The 20,207-nt window shown below is 35.6% G+C and overlaps 4 protein-coding genes across 6 annotated transcripts; 2 read left to right on the top strand and 2 right to left on the bottom strand.

Moving 5' to 3' along the window:
* The first annotated feature begins 2,460 nt into the window (after window positions 1-2,460).
* On the top strand, window positions 2,461-5,060 carry LOC108854292 (glucose-1-phosphate adenylyltransferase small subunit, chloroplastic). The gene is made up of 9 exons (XM_018627816.2): window positions 2,461-2,830; window positions 2,974-3,270; window positions 3,344-3,613; window positions 3,705-3,884; window positions 4,048-4,151; window positions 4,241-4,352; window positions 4,426-4,524; window positions 4,624-4,743; window positions 4,838-5,060. Exons 1-9 carry the CDS (start codon window positions 2,597-2,599, stop codon window positions 4,952-4,954), a joined length of 1,533 nt encoding a protein of 510 aa, XP_018483318.1. The 5' UTR covers window positions 2,461-2,596; the 3' UTR covers window positions 4,955-5,060.
* On the bottom strand, window positions 5,049-6,976 carry LOC108854294 (uncharacterized). Of its 2 annotated transcripts, XM_057008947.1 has the most exons (5): window positions 6,722-6,976; window positions 5,663-6,519; window positions 5,510-5,582; window positions 5,262-5,443; window positions 5,049-5,124 (listed from the first exon to the last, which is right to left on the bottom strand). In XM_057008947.1, the coding sequence occupies exons 1-4, from the start codon at window positions 6,812-6,814 to the stop codon at window positions 5,285-5,287; spliced, it is 1,182 nt and encodes a 393-aa protein (XP_056864927.1). In that variant the 5' UTR covers window positions 6,815-6,976; the 3' UTR covers window positions 5,049-5,124; window positions 5,262-5,284. The 2 variants fall into 2 exon arrangements, with proteins under 2 accessions (XP_056864927.1, XP_018483320.2); XM_018627818.2 differs by lacking the exon at window positions 5,049-5,124 and having other exon boundaries at window positions 5,133-5,443.
* A 4,103-nt stretch (window positions 6,977-11,079) lies between these two features.
* LOC108832201 (receptor-like protein 33) lies at window positions 11,080-14,435 on the top strand. Of its 2 annotated transcripts, none has more exons than XM_057009746.1 (2): window positions 11,080-14,229; window positions 14,306-14,435. In XM_057009746.1, the coding sequence occupies exon 1, from the start codon at window positions 13,548-13,550 to the stop codon at window positions 14,181-14,183; it is 636 nt and encodes a 211-aa protein (XP_056865726.1). In that variant the 5' UTR covers window positions 11,080-13,547; the 3' UTR covers window positions 14,184-14,229; window positions 14,306-14,435. Both variants share the same exon structure in this region; 1 of them encodes a protein (XP_056865726.1).
* On the bottom strand, window positions 14,367-20,005 carry LOC108854291 (uncharacterized). Its single transcript, XM_057009745.1, is given in 21 exon segments — window positions 14,367-14,641; window positions 14,727-14,993; window positions 15,086-15,292; window positions 15,386-15,544; window positions 15,642-15,779; window positions 15,868-15,973; window positions 16,054-16,221; window positions 16,302-16,492; window positions 16,582-16,806; window positions 16,953-17,070; window positions 17,157-17,320; window positions 17,405-17,515; window positions 17,608-17,713; window positions 17,787-17,892; window positions 18,094-18,258; window positions 18,369-18,490; window positions 18,570-18,704; window positions 18,812-18,912; window positions 18,914-18,968; window positions 18,970-19,178; window positions 19,248-20,005. Coding segments are annotated over 21 exon segments (3,558 nt in total). The 5' UTR covers window positions 19,803-20,005; the 3' UTR covers window positions 14,367-14,491.
* Between the last annotated feature and the right edge of the window lie 202 nt (window positions 20,006-20,207).

Here is a 20,207-nt window from a genome sequence, read left to right as displayed (position 1 = left end):
TAGGATTAGGAAAGAAAATGATGGTTATCTAAAAAAGCCACATGATAATCTTTTGAACCAAATAAAAAGTATAACTTTAACCACCAGATAAAAAATATTTTACAACTGAAAATATGGTTTTAATAAAATATCAAATTCTGAATACCAATTCAAATGTGAAACAAGATAAATAGAAGTCCGAATTGATTTGGTTAACAAAATATACTGAATACCAATTCAAATGTGAAACAAGATAAATAGAAGTCCGAATTGATTTGGTTAAAAAAATATATTGGAACACATTTCCAAAACTGTTTATTAAAAAGTATACATGTAAACAAATGATTTTTCATCTGATCTAAATTGGTTTTTAATTTTACATTATTTTAAAATAATTTTCATAGTATTAAATGGTTCTTCCAAATTATAATTTGAGATTATGTAAATTTTTTTGTCAACTGAGATTATGTAAATAAAACCTACAAATGAAAAGATGTATGAAATAAAATTTATGAGAAATAGAGTTGAAAAGACATAAGTGTTAAAACTAAAAAAGAGACAACTTTCCGTATAAATAAAAGGTTATAACCAGAAAAAGTTATAGCAAAACAAAATGCAAGTCCCAATAATAATTGTTTTTTTCTTATTCTCTTTTCTTCAATTCTAAGACTCACGGAATGTGGTAGAATGTGACTTAGAGGTGTTCAATCCGGATTTCGTTCGATTTGATTTTTTGGTATAAAATGGTTGGGAGGCATAAAATGTGAAAAAATGAGATAGTCCAAGAGTAAAAATGTAGAGAAGTAACACAAAGATTGAATATAATGAAGAACGATGATATGAGAAGAGATAACGAAACTAATCAAACTTCAAATTTTAGATTCAATACATTCCCCTTAGTATTGCGTGACGATTTACTAATCTGATATTCTAAGGGTACATATCAAAGCTATAAGTTTAAGATCACATACTTATTGTTGCCACTTTATTTAGTTTCCTCATTTTTCTTCGAAATCTTCATATCTACTATATATATTTGCTAATGACCATTGGATTGATAGATAGATAGTATATTGTCGTATATTGTCTCAATTTATATGATATAAAATATTTTAAAACAAAATATAAACTATTTTTAAAACAAAATATATACTATATTTTATTAGACAGGATTTGTATATTTACGTAAAGCCATTATTTTAATGCTTAAAATAAACTACATATAAATTTATGTTTTAGTAATATACCTAAAAAATAATATATTTAAATATCAATGTTATTTGTTAAATATTTGATAGTTCACTTTTTTAAAATAACAAAATCTAATACTAACTGTTAATTATTTACTTGATAATATTAATTTAAGAATATATAAGTTCAACTTTTGTTAAACTTTATAATTTTATGAATATTTTCTATTTTACCAAATTTTACAAGACTTTACTGAGTTTAATAATCAAACACAAATCCAACAACAAAATATATAGAAGAATATACAAAAATATATGATAGACTGTTTGAAACAATTAATTTGATTAAAAACAAATAAACTATAACATTTTTAATTTTAAGTAAGCCATATACACATTTGTAATATGTTATTATTATATTATATACAATTATTGAAGTAAAAACAAAATATCTACATAAATATAAATGAAAACAAATACCCGTACGGTTGCGTAGATCGAGATTTAGTGTTTTCCTTAAAACAAGTCTAAACCACTAAAACATAAATTGTTTTGAATTTGAAGCTCTAAAAAAAATCTCTTTCAGGCTTCTATAAGTTGGTTTCTTAGAGTTCAGCATTGCTTGGATACCTAGGACTAGGAATCTGCGTGCAGACTCGCTTGCCAAGGAGGCGAAAATTAGTGGTGTTTTTTTTTCCATATAGATCAGACACAGCCGGACAGAACGTCTCTTCGGAACGTCTCAACACCGTCTACCACTTGATCTTAGAAAATGGGCGTCGATTAAAAAAATAAAAAATTGGAGACGTAAAATGAGTATTTTTTTAAGACACTGTAGGTACGTCTATGGTTATATGTAGTAAACTGATTCCAATATTAAAAATATAGAAATATAGGAACCGTTCGATTATTTTTGAATTTTGGTTCAGTTTCAAATTCAATTTTTCGGTTCAGTTCTGGCGGTTTTCGGTTCTTGATTTTAATACCCAGGCCTAATTGATATAATCAGATTACGTAATCTAATAGAAAACAAAATAAAAGCATAAACATTATATTCGAGATTATAAAATCAGGACCAGTAAAATTTTGAATTTACATGGAAAATTCAAACCAATAAAATATAATTGTTAATTGACTCGCCAAGAAAAGACGTAAAGCACATTAACGTAATTTCAAGTTAAGGAATTATAGCCGAAAAGCCAACAGTTCCCGAGACCCCATCGCAAAACTGAAACATAAATAATATTTTATTTAACTTTTTCACTTTTTCCCACAATAATAACAAGACAAAGCAGAGAGAGTCCGGACTCTCACTCCAAATTCTGCTATTATAGTCCTTTTGATCCTGTAGCACCATTTCCAGATTTGATCTCAATTATTGATTTCTCAGAGAACTCATAGCCAAACAGAGACAGAGAGAGACTACAATGGCGACTATAGCTGCTGCAACCGGAGTTCTAAAGGTACCCGAGGCGGTTCCCACGAGGAGGACTCTTTCTTTCTCCTCCTCTGTATCTTTATCCGACGAGAAGGCTTCTCTCCGCCGAGGATCCGTCTTTTCTCGTGGTGGCCGAGTGAGGAATAATCCGATGATCGTGTCTCCCAAGGCCGTCTCCGATTCTCAGAATTCACAGACCTGTCTCGATCCTGACGCGAGCAGGGTGAGTATAAATAATATAAGAACACTTGAATCTTTACAACTAGCAGATTGATACGGTGTGTCAGTTACAAAAAAGTCAGTTACAAAAAATAATGATCTCACTTGAATATTCACAGCTAATATTGTTTGTTTCACATGGCGCAGAGTGTGTTGGGGATCATCTTAGGAGGTGGGGCCGGAACTCGTCTCTATCCTCTCACCAAGAAGAGAGCCAAACCCGCCGTTCCTCTCGGCGCCAACTACAGGCTCATCGATATCCCCGTCAGCAACTGTCTCAACAGCAACATCAACAAGATCTACGTCCTCACGCAGTTCAACTCCGCCTCTCTAAACCGCCACCTATCGCGAGCCTACGCCACTAACATGGGAGGTTACAAGAACGAAGGCTTCGTCGAAGTCCTCGCCGCTCAACAGAGTCCTGAAAACCCCAACTGGTTTCAGGTAATAATCATCATCAGTGCCCTTGTGGGAGCTTTTTTTTTGTGAATGTAACTTGTGGTGGGGGTTTGTGTAGGGGACGGCTGATGCGGTGAGGCAATACTTGTGGTTGTTTGAGGAGCATAATGTTCTTGAGTATTTGATTCTTGCTGGGGATCATTTGTATCGAATGGACTATGAGAAGTTCATTCAAGCTCATAGGGAGACTGATGCTGATATCACCGTGGCGGCGTTACCGATGGACGAGGAACGAGCCACTGCTTTTGGGTTGATGAAGATTGATGAGGAAGGACGTATTGTTGAATTTGCCGAAAAACCAAAGGGGGAGCAGTTAAAGGCCATGAAGGTTATAAGAAAACTAAAACCTTATATGCTAAATCCTCTGTTGAAACCAACCACCTTGTTGATAAACCTTTTGATTTCATGGCTTTTACTAGGTTGATACAACGATTCTAGGTCTTGATGATAAGAGAGCCAAGGAGATGCCTTATATTGCGAGTATGGGTATTTATGTTGTTAGCAAAGATGTAATGTTGGAGCTACTACGGAACAAATTCCCTGGAGCTAATGACTTTGGAAGCGAAGTCATCCCTGGTGCCACTTCCCTTGGACTCAGGGTTAGTGCTTTGTCTAGCTTTGAGTTCATGTGTATAACATGTAGTTTGTATTCTAAATGTTATGTCTGTTACCCTTTTCTTTACTGTCGGAGTCAACAGCTTTTTGTATAGCTGATGATGCTATGCAGAAGCAAAACATGCTAATGTGATGATGTTTTTGCAGGTGCAAGCTTACCTTTATGATGGTTACTGGGAAGACATCGGTACTATAGAGGCATTCTATAACGCAAATCTCGGAATCACCAAAAAACCGGTTCCTGATTTTAGGTACATCAACCACATTACCATTTGGATTATTCGTTACACTATTGTACCGGGATGATTGATATCTTAGCTTTTCTGAACTCTTGATGCAGTTTCTATGACCGTTCTGCTCCAATCTACACACAGCCACGTTACCTACCACCGTCTAAGATGCTCGATGCTGATGTCACAGACAGTGTCATCGGAGAGGGCTGCGTTATCAAGGTAAAAATCAAATAGCTCCTCTTCGATATGCTTTACAACATCACACCAAAATCTTTTGAACTTTTGGATGTAGAACTGCAAAATACATCACTCTGTGGTCGGACTCCGTTCCTGCATATCAGAAGGTGCTATAATTGAAGATTCGTTACTAATGGGAGCTGACTACTACGAGGTAAATGCAGCAGCCCCCTCTGTATTGCAAGCCACTTGATAAACTATTGTAATAACCATCAGCCTTTTTGATCATGGTGGTTTATTATATTTTGCCTAGACTGCTTCGGAAAAGAGCCTCCTAACGGCGAAAGGGAGTGTACCCATAGGTATCGGGAAAAACTCGCACATCAAAAGAGCCATCATTGACAAAAACGCACGTATCGGTGATAATGTCAAGGTTAGGAACACACTTTTCCAAGTTCATTATACACATATTTTTGTTCACACCTGCTCTGGTCTTAAAAAGGTTTTGGTCTGAACTTGGTGCACAGATCATAAACAGCGACAATGTGCAAGAGGCAGCGAGAGAGACTGAAGGATATTTCATAAAGAGTGGAATCGTTACCGTTATCAAGGACGCCTTAATCCCAGCCGGCACTCTTATCTAAACACATACACATGCTCCCTTTTTTTCATATCTCTATAAACAGGGAAAGACAAGACTTTGAGGATGTAAACGCCTGTGAAATTACTTAATCTAAATAAGTTCTCTAAGTCTTACTTTATTCAACATCTGGTATACAAGCATTTATATAAGTAAAGTTCAATCTTCGTCTATCTGTAAAGAGTGACAAGAACATCGGCTATAAGTTGAAGTCAATACATGTCAACAAGGTACTTTTGTGCATACAGCTTTTTTCTTCACTAACCTAACTTCATCTCCTACATGAGACACTTATAGTTGTGCATTCATACCAGTGATGGAGTAAAGGCGTAGTCTAGTTTGTCTTTTTCCCCCTCCCGCCCATCATGTTTCTCCATTTGTCCTTGAGATCAGCAGGAGTACGTGTTTCATGGAACACCTTCTCTCCCATTTCCAGAATTTTCCTCCATGGCATGTTCTTCTTTGCTTCTGCTGAAAACTTCTTCACTCCCACCTAAGAAAGCCAACACATATCAACAACAGATTCGAGAAAATGTACTGCTAGTGTTTATTATAATACCTTGAGCATTTCTTCTTCTTCCGGTGTCCAAAATAACCTCTTTCTCTGATCCCTGTTGATATACGTAGTGTCCCTGCAAATACATGAGGTAGCTCATTATATTGAGAAGAGATACTCTTCATATTCACGTTAATAAAGAAAAAAAGGAACAACCTCACTGTCCTTGACTTGACCACGTTAGTGGTTGAGCTATGTTTTCTCTGTTGGTTCTTCATCGGCCCTGACGGGGAGGCTACATTTTCTCCATTTCGTTCTTTTGTTGATTCATCCGATGAGATTTCACTATCACTCAATATTAACTGTCTTCTTCTTCTTGGTCTCTCATTCTGTTGGATCTGGTCTTGCTCTTTTCCCGAAACATCTCCCTGTCCCCTTGCACCTGTAGTTTGATCACTTGTTGTTTTTCCATCCACCTTGTCTTCCTCAGCATTTTGAAACTTTTCTATATCCTCTTGGGGTTGACCATCAATTTCTTCAGTCAATGGCATCTCCTCTTCTCTTAACCGATCAGAATCTTTCTCCACTTGCAACTGTTCCTTTTCAGAAGAACAAACACCATTCTCTCCTCGTAACTCTTGATCCCTCACAACGTGGCTTCTATCCACTGAACGATCTCTGCTTTTCGTCTCTTCATTTTCCGCCCCAACAGCCTTCTTCTCCCTCACTGATTCGTGTTTGATCATTAGAACTCTCAACCAGCAATAAGGGCAGTAGGTCTCCGCAAGATCCTCACTACTACTCAACTCTGGATTCAAACACTTCCCGTGAAACCAAATAAAACAGTCATTCCCAGAACAACGAGATACCCACTCGTCTGAAACGTCACATACAATACAAGCTTCCAACTTCAATCTTCCTCCTCTAGTGGTCTCACTTAGACAATGACGCTTCTTGGATGGCACATCTCTTTCATCAAAACTGTCTGGAACTATCTCAACATCGGCAGCTTCACCACTATCACAGTGCGCGGTGGTGCTCACTCCAGAGGCAAATCTTTCGTTAGCTTCACCCTGTTAAGAGGAAACGATGCACAATACATAAAAGATTCTGGATTCAATCACTACAACCCACACGAGTACATCAAATTCACAAACGAGCTAGCAGGAGAGATCAACAAAAGAAGAGTTGCGATTATAACGAAACTACCGAGCTTTTGATTATAGCTTCCAATTGCGATTCGAAACGAAGGAAGGAAGGGAGAATTAGGGTTACCGGAAGAGAAGCGGGGGATGATGGATAGGGATCGAGAGAATTGCGCGAAGCTCTATGCGGCCGAGACCTAACGGCAAACGACTTGGATCTCATCTTGATCTTCTTCTTCTGCTTCTACAGTTTTCTCATCAGTTCTCGCTTCCTCTTCGCCTGATAACTTTGAGATCGTCAAGTGAAGAAGAGTGTAACCTCTTTTCGATTTCAGTGTTGAATTGAAAACGACAAGTGTAGCGCGGAAGGTGTTTTTTTCTTTTCACTCCTCTGGGGTTTTAACAGTTTAGCGAACTTTTGGGGTTTTAACTACAATATTAACTTTCTGTGCTCAAAAAAAAATAATACAATATTAACTTTGGATAACAAAACTTTGGGGTTAATGCGATAACATCCATCCAAAATAATTAGTTAGGGATATTAAAATGGGCAGCGAAAAAGCTAAAAAAATTTAGTTGGGATATTTTTATGAAATTTTCTTTAAAATTAATTAATAATGTACAATTAAAGTATATCTATGACAATTAATGATTTTACAATAAATATTTTATAATAATTTATGTATCTTTAATTTTGTATCTTCCAATATTTATGCTTAATTTAATATTATTAACATAAAATAATCAATTATTAACAATATAATTAAAATATACATATTTTTGTATATGTTATAACTTAAATTTTTGACAGTGTCTAAAAATTTATAAAATTATTAAAATTTTTGCATTAAAAATTTGTGAACAATGGTTTAAAATTTTTATTATAAAAAATATAAATGATCATAAGACTATATTAGTTAAAAGTCTCATTATAGATATTAAAATTATATATATATATATATATATACATAAGTGTATACCATATAAAGTTTTACAATTAATTTAATTTCAGAATTTCATTGAACAAGAATTGAGAACTTATAAATTTACTTTTGAAATTTACAATGAATTTTTAATAAATATTATAAATTATTAAAACTATTAAAAGTCATAGATCTAAAATTTTTTTATTACGGGTTTGCAATTTTGGCTATAATAAAACATAATCATAAACTAAATATGATTAAGAAATTTCATTTAATAGATATGCATATTAAAATATATTACATATCTATCATTTAAATTAAATTAAGGGCCCCTTAAATTAATCCATACAAAATATATAAAAGTGATCTTTTATATTTATTTACTATACAATAGTTGTAGATAAACAAAAGTGATGTTTTAATGTGTGTACGCCAATTTAATTTAACTACTAGGTGATTTTCCCATGCTCATGCACGGGTATAAATATTTATAAAGTAAATACATTATAATATTTTATTTACATTATGATAGTTTATTAATATTTTTTTAAATTTTTTTAATTATTATGTAATTTATATTGTAATCAATATGCATGGTTTGTTTTAAATAACTTTGTGTTATTTTAATTAGATTATAATTTTGGATATATAATATTTCGATTGTTTGGTTATTATTTGGATATATTAAATAACATTTACTTGTTACGATTCAACTAAGATATTTTGTTATACCGATTAAAATTTTGATTAATTTTGTTATTTTTATACAGTTTGATTCTTGCCTTAAATTTATATATATATATATATATATATTTTTAGTAGGATTATGTATAATTTAATATATGTTGTTTTGAAAATCAAATAGTAAAAGTAAACTAAAGTGTTGATCGGTTCAAAACTACATCTTAATTGTAATAGTTGGTTAATATATTTGTAGTATTATTTGAGAATTTCAAATTTATTTAGTAAAATGTTGAGAATAAATGATAATATATTATTTTTATTTAATGTTTGACTTTGTATAAAATAATTAGGATTGGTTTAGTTACTCATTTGTGGGTATATTGTGTTATATATTTCCGTTAAATTCAAGTATAACTATTTCTAATCTTATTCAACCAAATCATATTCATTGCATTAGTTTGGTTTTCATCTTAGATGTGTATATATATTTATGAATTGACTATTTGTAAATAGCCTATGACTATGTTAATTTTATAGTACTTGGTAATTTGGAATATGATAATTATCACAAATAAAATTATAAAAATAAAATGATGATAGGTACGAAATTGCATAAAAATATAATTGATACATTCGAAAAAGGAATATTAATTCTTTATTTAATATCAAGATTATTTTTCTAAAATTTCCTATTTATGAAATCAAATTATATATAAAAGGTATTTTCGGTTTAAGTTTATAAATATTTTTTTTATCATACATGTTATTTGAAAAATATAAAAGGGGACATAAAAAGATTAAATTAAATTTTATTCATTAAAGATATCTTAGTTTATGCTATTTAAATTATTTTGTAATAATATGAGAAATATATTTATTTAAATAAAATGCTTAATACTTTAAAAAAATATATTATATTGTTAAGATTATTTTTAAAAAGGGAAGATTTTTTTTACTTTAAAATCAAGATTATTTTGTGAAATTTCCTTATTATGAATTACACTATATATAAAAGATATTTTTGTTTTAAAATTTCTTTATATATAGGTTATTTGAAAAAAAAAGAAACATAAATAGAAAAGGAAAAATAAAATAAAATAAATGTTTAATAATGATAATTAGATATATTTGATTCATTAAGAGTATCATCATAATCAACCACTGTGAGAGTTAACGTGAGCGCGACACGTAGGAAACTGACTTCTCAAATAATATTATAGAGATATATGTAATATTATTTTTAAATTATTTAATATATATTTATTATTTTGTTAGTTTTATAATATGTGAAAACCTATCACCATCAAATGAAGAATCGTTAAGGATTGAAGTTTTTAAGACTTTTTGCTACCATTTGCAGAAAATATTTCAATTACATTTTCTAAATAGTTAAACTGAATTGAAATATTTATTTTTTAAAATCCATTGGAAGAAATATTCAAAAGAACAATCAAAATTTTGTCAGTTTTAAATATATTGGCAATTAAATAAAGCAAATGATCAGAAAAGAACAAATAAAAAAGAGAAACAAAACAAATCAAAGAAATTAATAATAATGGAGTATGAACCATGTATGCTTATGCTTATGCTCATTGATCTTCCAAAAACCAAATAATTGTGGCATAGACCAACATAGGCTCATGTTCGTATCACTAACTTTACTTCTATATATTTACTCTTCGCCTACATCATATCACAACATACACAGTTATGCAAGAACATGATTTTTTTTTGTTCAAACAACCAAATAATGGTGGCATATGGTCAGTAGATTTTTTAAATATGTTTTTTTATATATTACATTTTACGAGACTATGTGTATAAGTTTTTTTTTTGAAAAATGGCATAACTATATATGTGTATAAGTTAAAAGGTAAAAGGTGTGACAATGCAAATTATTATACTAAAAATGAAAGAAGATTAAATACAAACTAATAACAAGTACAACACAAATTATAACACTATTAAATTCTATATATATTTAATAAAATATTATATATATGTCTAATATGTATATATATAAATGTTACACAAAATATATATAATATTATACATATATTATATATATCATATATTATTAATTGAAATTTGACAAATCAATTTCCGCCCTTTAGGGCGGGTCCTAATCTAGTTTCATATTATTTTTTGAAGTACCTATAGTTTACCATAAGAACTCTATCACCATCAAATGAAGAATCACTAAGGATTGAAGTCTTTAAGACCTTTTGCCACTATTCGCATTTCAATTACATTTTCTAAATAGTTAAACTGAATTGGAATTTTTATTTTTTTCAGAAACATTCAAAAGAACAATTAATTTTTTTGTCAAATTTAAAATATATTGGCAATCAAATAAAGCAAATGATCAGAAAAGAACAAATAAAAAAAAAGAGAAACAAAACAAATCAAACAAACCATGGTGTTGAAATCTCTTACCACCGACTTGAAACTATACAAAATATCTTTTTTTCTCTTGACTACTTTAGTAAGTGGATTTAAACCCGATGCTAGGAATCAGCTTGAACTAGTGTGAGAGGACCGAGATTCATGGCCCGAAAGGCCCTCTGAAGAGTAGAAAGGCTTTCTACGAAGACAATACCTTCTTTCTTAAGTAAATAACACTTTTTGCAACTAATGCTAGGACTAGGAATAGGATCTGTAGACAAAAAAATCAAAATAAACTAAGTTGTACGTTTGACTGGCAAAGCAGTCTTTAATTTGCAGTTAGTCCTGATTAAAACAATAAATAATCATTAGCACATGACTCACAAAATACTATGTCTACAATGGCAAATCGCCAAATCCAAAAGAAACCGTGTGGAATGTTGTATATATACATAGACGGAGCTAAGAGATCTACAACACAAAATCATTACACTTTTGAATTCGTTTGCTTCATAGAATGAACTTTCTTCTTCGTTCATTCAGTTTCCTTTTCTTCGTTACAAATATTCTTAACACGTTTGCTTCTCCTACACGGCACTTGTGCCGACCCGACCAAAGAAATGCCCTTGTGGAGTTCGAGAGTGAGTTTGAGATTCGGAATCTTGACGTAGATGTTTTCTCTAATCCGAAAACAAAATCATGGACAAACAAAAGTGACTGTTGTTCATGGGACGGTGTCAAGTGCGATGCCAAGTCTGGTGAAGTGGTTGAGCTAGACCTTAGCTGCAGCTGCTTCCACGGAAAACTCAGTTCCACAAGTAGTCTTTTTAAGCTGCAAGAACTTCGTGTCCTCAATCTTGCTTACAACGAGTTGGGCTCTTCTGAGATACCTAGTCAGCTCGGTACACTTACTGAGCTAAAAGTACTCAACCTCTCCAACTCTTGGACTTCAGGTCCAATTCCAAAAGAGCTTCTTCATCTGACCAAGTTGGTGTCTCTTGATCTCTCTTCTAATTCTCTCTCAGCTGACAAGTCATTTCTCATCAATCTTTCCCAGAATCTGACAAACCTCGAGGATCTTAACCTAGAACTTGTCGACATTTCTTCAGAAATTCCTCAAAATATCTCAAACCTATCCTCTCTCAAATCACTCTCTCTTGATGACTGCAGTTTGTTTGGTAATTTTCCAAGCAATCTTTTTATGATCCCTACTCTACAATCCATCAAGTTGCACGGCAATCAAGACATGGAAGGCTATCTTCCAGAGTTCAATGAAAACAACTCTCTTGTCTTTTTGGATCTTTCTTGGATATCCATTTCAGGTAACATACCTGACTCCATCAGCAACCTCAAACATTTGAATACTTTGAAACTTAAGTTTTGCAATCTCCATGGAGTGATTCCATCTTCACTTGGAAACCTAACTAATCTATCAGCTCTCCACCTTTCACATAATAATTTCAACGGTCAGATCCCTTCTTCATTTGGAAACCTTTCCCGTCTTACCTCTATTGACCTTTCTTCCAATAGATTAGACGGCCAAATCCCACCTTCCTTTGTCAATCTTAAACAACTGACTACCTTACAACTCGGTTCCAATAAGCTTACTGGTAACTTCCCATTTGCATTACTCAACCTCACAAACTTGTCAGCTTTATCACTCTCCGACAATCATTTCACTGGTGCACTTCCTCCAAACATAAGCGCACTCTCCAACATGGAGACTTTTGAAGCAAGTCAAAACGTTTTCACTGGAACTCTTCCTTCTTCGCTCTTCAACATACCTTCTTTGACCTGCGTCGACCTGCAAGATAATCAACTAAACCACATTCTTTAATTTGGGAACAAATCCTCACCATCTAAGCTAGAGAGGTTACTGATTGGCAATAACCATTTCAGAGGTTCAATCCCACCATCCATTTCGAGATTAGTCAATCTTTACCTACTTGACCTTTCCTATTTCAACACGGGGACGGCTGTCGACTTTGGTATCTTCTCACAGCTCAAGAGGATTATAGATTTGGACATAAGCTACATAAACACCACCAATGCTGTTGATCTGAGTATCATCTTCTTACATCTCAACTCCCTATCTACACTGTATCTAGCCGGGGTGCATGTCTCAACAAAGAAGATGGGTTTAGTTTCCAATCCACCAACGAACTTGTGCCTGTTGCGCTTATCAGGATGCGGTATCACAGAGTTTCCAAAGTTCGTAAGGAAACTACAACAAATGTCACGCTTGGATATCTCAAACAACAAGATCAGAGGTCAAGTGCCACGATGGATATGGAAACTACGAATGCTAACGTTCCTGAATCTTTCCAGCAACGCTTTCACCGGTCTCGAAAGATCCTCAAATGATTCCACAAGGCTGGAGATTAGTATGTTGGATATGAGTTCAAACGCGTTGCAAGGACCATTCATCGACCCACCAGTCTCCATGGAATCCATGCTCGTCTCCAACAACAAGTTCACAGGAAAGATCCCACAATCCATATGTGAGCGGAGATCTCTACAGCAACTTGATTTATCCAATAACAACTTCACAGGCTCCATTCCTCAATGTCTAGAGAACCTGGATACTTCCCTTTCAGTGCTTAACCTCCGTTACAATCAACTCAGTGGAAATATTCCAGAAATATTTACCAATGCCACCGAGTTAGTATCCCTTGACGTCAGTCACAACAGATTCGTTGGGAAACTTCCAAGATCTTTAAAGAGCTGCTCCAAACTTGAAGTTCTCAACGTGGGAGGCAATGCAATTGACGACACTTTTCCCTTCTGGTTGAATGCTTTGCCTGAACTAAAAGTTATGGTCCTCCGCAACAATGAATTCAAAGGACTCTTGCACCGTCCTCCTCCTCCTCACTCTTTTGGATTTCCCAAGCTTCAAATCATTGACGTATCCAAAATAGCTTCAATGGAACACTACCATCATATTACTTTGCAGACTGGAACATGAGGAGACGTGAAGAACGGTCGGGGTTGATATACATTGGAAATAGAGGTTATTACCATGATTCGATGGTCTTGACGAGTAAAGGAGTAGATACAAAGCTGGAACGGATATTCAAACTCTTAACAGCCATTGACTTGTCAGGAAATAAACTCAGAGGAAAGATCCCCGAATCCATTGGTCTACTCAAGGATCTTATTGTGCTAAATCTTTCGAGCAATGGTTTCGCTGGAAACATACCTTCATCTTTGGCGAATCAGACTCAGCTCGAGTCACTAGACTTATCACACAACAAGCTTACAGGCGAGATTCCACCTTCTCTCGGGGATCTCACTAGTCTGTCTTACATCAAGCTTTCCCAGAACCAGCTCCACGGTCTGATACCGCAACGAGCACAGTTTCAGACTCAGTCTGCTTCGGCTTTTGAAGGAAACCTAGGACTCTGTGGTCTTCCGCTAAGTGAAAGTTGTGGTGCGCAATCACAAGAGCCAGAACCAGAGGAAGAAGAAGAGGAAGGAGGAGTATTGAGCTGGGCTGCAGCTGCCATAGCCTTTGCACCTGGACTCATCCTTGGATTGACAACTGGGTACATCGTGGCTACACAAAAGTCTCACTGGTTCATGAGATATCTAGCTTGACAAAGCTCAAACGCAGATGATCCTGTCACGCCACTTCAACAACAAGGTATGTTGCACATTCAGATCAACAATTTTGATGCAAATATGTAACTGGTTCATTTTTTCTCCCCTTTGATTCATAGTTTGAGAAGCTACACAAAAGGAAACCCTAAAGTGAGGAGCACAATGACCAGGACATTGAGATTGTTCTTGACCATTTAAAACTTGTTGAATAGTTTTTTTAATAAGTATATATGTACGATATATCAAAACAATGAATGGAAAAAGAATTGAGACTTTGTGTATATACACATATAGTGGACACTGGTCTAGACATAGAAGTAAGAAGAGTGATTGGTCGTGTCTCTAGAGAGAATGGAACGTGCCTCGATCACCGAACGAGGAGCCTCCATATCCTTTTCCTGTAGCGAGTTCCCTTGCAGCCTCTGCATCTCTGATGCGAACGTGTCTTCCACTATCTGCACATTTTTATCACATCTCAAGTTAAACACCTAAAAGATATTTCTATTATACAGTGTAGTGCTTAAAGTTTTCGTTTATTACTCCAAGAGCATAGTAAGAGCCTTTGTAGCCTACTTCATTCTCCTTTCTTCCCTCAAGAAACTTCAACACCACCTGCGCCATTCTATCCCAGAAAAGACGGCATGACGCCACAAATATCTGACTTGTGAAGACATCGTGCATGTTTGAGATTGAGTCTGTGATTTGCGAGCATAACATCTTCATACGTTCACGCACTTCGACTTCTCTCTCGTTTTCTCTTATCTCCTCTAAGATCCTCTTCAGCCTTGTGGTTTTGTTTGATTGTGTCTGAAACATCCATCCAAACACACACACAAAGATTGTTAAAACAAACATATATCTGAATGAAGGCAGATCATGGGAAGCGTTGAACAACTTACGTTGCTGACAAGTTTATCAACCGCAGCCTGCATGTAGTTCCTGTATTTTGTTCTCAGCAAGACTGTGATCACATTCATCTGCTCCCCAAAGAGTGACTTCTTATCCTCAATGACAGGAAGACACGATGCCCATTGTCTCAAAATATCCTCAACTCTCTGATGTAGAACATCAAGAATTCTCTTTATGGTGTTGACAAAAGTTCCCATCTGCATTCAGCGAGGGGTAGAGTAGCACAATGATGTTAAATACAATTAAGGTAACATAACTTATATTAAACATGCTCAATGGGTGGCTCTTACTTGAGTTGGAACGGAGTACAGAGCTGTTGATTGCCTTCTTGTCAGCTTCTGAACATGCATATTCAGTCTCTTTGGAATGCTGTCTTTCAAGGGAGTCAATATATCACTGTATTGTTTCTCAAGAGATTTAACAATCGCTCTCTCTACGATTGAGGCAGTCTAAGAGTACATGGAAAAAAAAATGAAGCCAAGTTAGTCTTTGTAACCAATAGTAAGCTGCAGACTTAGAACTTGTATATATAACTTCATAGCTCACGTTTTCCAAAATTAATGTGTATTGTGGCCATCTACTAATCACCACTTCATACTCCATAAGAGAATCTTTTATTCTCTCATACATGTCTTCAGCAAACGGTGATGTTGAGTGGTTTGTTATTACACCAGACCAAGGAACCTGCCAAAACAAGCCATCATACCTTATTACAGTCAGATGATAGGCTTTACTATTTTAAGGAACAAAACAAAATGATCAGAGATAGTACCTTTTCTGCTTTGCATCGGTCAAGTAGCCTGAGTTCCATATCATGTATCCAAACCATTATGTAGTTATGGAATAATCCCCTAGAGTCTATACCACCCTGTACTGGACTGAATAAAATAAAATATAAAGTTAACGAGAATGAATGAGCGTGCCATCATATTTTGATCCCAAGAAGCTAATTTCAAACCTGATGCCCCATGAATCAAGGTTCCTTTCAAAATCGGAAACTGCTACCAGAAGGTCATTGACATGAGGCTGTGGACAAGATGGTGGTACTGCTGAGAGAAATGCTCTGAGCCGGTTACATAGCTGAGTACTGTACACGGCGGCGGCTATGTTTGATAGGTCGATTGAGCTTGAATGATATAACAAAGTATGAGAAAAAATAAGACCAAATAAATCTCAAGATGAAAACCAGATGACATGCTCATTTACCTTGGGAGTACATGCTCACTGGTGATCATTATATCAGTCTCTATTTCGTTGCTTATGTTTAGACAGAGATTCTTCATTTTATGGTAAGCTGTAGAAATTGTGACGGAATCCAAAAGAAAACCTTCAGAGTTGGAGGAAACATACTCATCGGTCTCAGCCATGTGCTTCCGGCACCTCTTCTTTGCTGCTGTCTGCAGTAAGTTATTCATTAGACCAAGAAAACCGTGAACATCATAGTATTGATATTTTACAAAATCAGAAAGGGTCTGTATGAGCTTACCTTAAGGTAATTCTTCAAAATTTCTTGTCCTTCAGGAGTCAGTATATCATGAAGGAGGCAAAAAATCTGAACAGCTGGAGCAAGAGCTGTTGAAGCTGACTCTTGTACTGGACCAGATATGTCTGCCAACCCTGAAGGGCAGTTTTCATCTAAGGACTTGTAGTTCTCAAAAACCTTTGCCAAGAGTTTTTCTATCTCTATTTCACAATCCATTAAGATACTTTTCTGCAAGAATAGAACAAGTTGTCAATAACTAGTAGCCATAAAGATAATTAAACAAGCAGATTTCAAACAAAAATGTGACAACTCGTGATTTTTCCAAAAACTAGTAGCATCAGCCTTTTCAATTTGCAAAAGAAAAGGGGAACTACCTCCTGCCTGGTCAAGCTCTTGTCACTTCGAGCGCTTAGGATGGGCACTAGTAACTCATGCACAAGTTGTAAGCAGGTTTTTATAGGAGTTGCCACATTCATTACATGTGAGAGATATCTGCAATGTTTGGTGAAATATATTTGAGTTAATAGATCTTGAGCTAATAGATACAGGACAGTATTACCAAATATATTTATGATTACCTCAACTTGGTATATGAATCAGAAACTCCATAGTATTCTGCGAATTCGCTCAACAACCATTTCCAAGATCCATTCAGTCTTAAGTTTTGAGCATGAAATCTTTGGGCACGTGTGGCAGCTTCTAGTAGCAAATCGTATGCTAGTGTCTCCACAACAGGTGCACTCTGCAACAAAATGTTTTTGCAGAACATTAGCAATGGCATAATCTCGCAGAATAAAACACAAATAGTCTGAGAACTGTTACATACCTTTATGTGACAGTCTTCATCAGATGAGGTCGTGCTACCAAGGAAGAGCTGGATCTTGCCTACACAGTCTTGTTCACCATGGTATATTGGCCACCATCTAACGTTTTCATTCTGGAAAAATGTAGATTTTATTCAGTAACATATTCTCACATGAATAGAAGAAACTAAACTCAAGGAGAGCAGAAACCTAAAGGCATATTTACCGGATTGTCAGTTAGCGATGCCACAGAGATTGTTACTTTTCCTTGAACTGATTTCTTCTTATCTTGAACTTCTATCAGAAGAGCGTCGCCTTCAGGCTCGGGAAAGCTGAAAGAAGAGTTGTGAGTAAAACATTCCATACTCGGAAAAAAGTGATTTCAAGAGAAAGAAAAGGACTTACAAGACATGATAACTTCCAGTTCCTGATTGCAAACAAACAGAAGATCCTTGTTCAACTTGACCTCCTTCTGATGCGCTCTTCATTTGAAGGTAGCAGGAGAATTGTTCTGCAGAAAGAATCACAAGATTAGTCATGCCATCTCATATCAATAGAGTTATTATCTTCCATTTAGTATGCTGTGTTCAACCAGTGATAAGTTTGGCCAATATCAGACGCAAATCAATTGGCCGAGACAATTTAAATTAACAACCAAATATCATTCAAATGGTTTAATAAATGTTTAGTTTTTCATGTAACAAAAGGAAACCTTCTGAAACTGCTGAAAGTGTAGCCGTCTTGATAGAACTCATCCCAGTCTTAACAAGTGATGAAACTTGCCGGCAATACTCTGCCCCCATTGGGGTGCTCATTAAACTCCGCAGCGAGTCTATGCCTCTTAGTTTGCGTTGTGGTATCAATCGGAGTCTCTTTACTATAAACAAAATTGAAGAGGTATAATAAATATATGATTCATGTCAGGCAGCTACAAACTTATATTTGTATCCAACTTTTAGCTGATCATCAGAAGAACAAGAGTTTTACCTTCCACCCTCAACTTTCTGACCACGTTCTTAGACTTCAAAGGTGTCTTTTGCTCTACTTTCACATTTCTGCTTTCTTCAGTTGATCGAACACCCCGAGGTTGCAAGAGAAACTTATGCAACCTATAAAACAACACATACAAAAGAGTGATTAAATGGCTCAATATACAACAAATAAACCATAAAGAAGCACATGTCATACCCAAATGCACCTCGGAGAAGACGACACTCATCACGCAAAAACTCAGGTGCCTCAGAAGAACCCCTTGACCATGCATACAAACATAGTCTTACACAAGCATCATATGCCAGAAGACTTTGCCAAGCATATTGACCGCTGACGAAAGAGTAGAAAATGAAAAAAAAAACATTTTGTAAGCACTAGTTCCTCTTTTCAAACCGCTCTCAGTCCTAGGTTGCGAAGAAAAAAATAAAGTAGTTAACCTGATACTATTGCAATTCAATTCATCAGAGCTGATCTCCTTCGTCTGCGCAGCTTCCTCAGTTTGAGTCTCCCTCACACTGCACCAAACCATGGTTACATTGCAAGCACATAAACACTGGTCCACAAAACAAAAAATAGAAAGCTCCAATGCATTTACCTTTCAATAAACTCTGCATCTTTATACAATTGAGAAACAGTATCGCCAAAATGATTAGTCTCAAGACCTGCTTCTCTGCAAATCTCATCTTCAATCTGCTCAATTTCCTTTTCCAACTCCACGATGTTATCTTCTGGTCCAATATCCATTATAGGTGGTGCACTTGGGGTTCCGATATCTTCAGTAGTAGCGTCCCAATACACCGAACCCTAAGAAGAAAACATTAATTTAGCAATATTATCTGTAAAATTACTCAAACGAGATCACAAAATGTGTACCTTGGAGGTCAGAGTATGCTGGGGTCTCTCATCACGGAGATAGCTGCTACCGGGAGTTGAATTGGCCAAGGCGAGTTTCCGGAGTCTTGATTCGCCGTCAGTGACTCTTCTGTTAGCAAACGGAACTTGGATTCTCAGATTCATATCCTTCAACACTCCTCTGTTCAGTTTCGAGCTGGGCTTCGGCGGCCCGAAAACTTCTTTTTCGTCGTAGTAACAACGCCTCACAACCTCGTCATCATCGTCGAGATCGTAATCGGAGAATAATTCGTTGACTCCTCCTCTTCCTATGGTGTCAGAAACCGATGAACAAATACTCATGTCCTCGTCGTCGTCGTCGTCATCGTCATCAGCATGAAGAGAAGTGGGAGTTACGAGCTTAGGAGATAACTGAGAGGCGGAGCTCAGCTTCAAGGGAGATAAGGTGTGAGGAGAGATGAAGGAGAGAGGAGATCGAGGGAAGGTGGTGGATGATGGAGAGAGATTCTCGGAGAGTGGAGATCTGGCGCGAGGTGTTTGAAGCTGCGATTCGGGTTTTCTGATACATGTCGCCATGAGCAGCTCAGAGAGAGAGAGAGAGATCGGAAATGTTGGAGCTGGTTGTGAGAGAGTGAAGAAAGAGGAAAGATGAAGGGAGGATTGGGAAGGAAGGAGCGGCTGTTTCGATTAAAGAAATAATTGGCAACGGCTAGTTTTGACCTCTCCTTTTCGTGTAATTGAAGGAGACGACGAGTGGGGAGGGGAGCTGCCAATTTATTTATTTATTTCTTTTCTTGTTGTTTATCAGGGTCATTGACTAGAGCTTCATGGATAAACAGTGTTTTTGATACTTTTTTAATCAGACAAGAGTTTTTAATCAGACAGAGAGAGTGTCTTACTAATTTTGTTTTTCTTTCTACCAAAGCCCATATATAAAATTTGGGCTTATTAATGCCTATGAAAAAATAGGCTTTTCGTGAA

This window comes from Raphanus sativus, chromosome 4 (assembly GCF_000801105.2).
Source record: "Raphanus sativus cultivar WK10039 chromosome 4, ASM80110v3, whole genome shotgun sequence".
Classification (NCBI taxonomy): Eukaryota; Viridiplantae; Streptophyta; class Magnoliopsida; order Brassicales; family Brassicaceae; genus Raphanus; species Raphanus sativus.
This window is presented reverse-complemented; position numbering and strand designations above follow the sequence as displayed.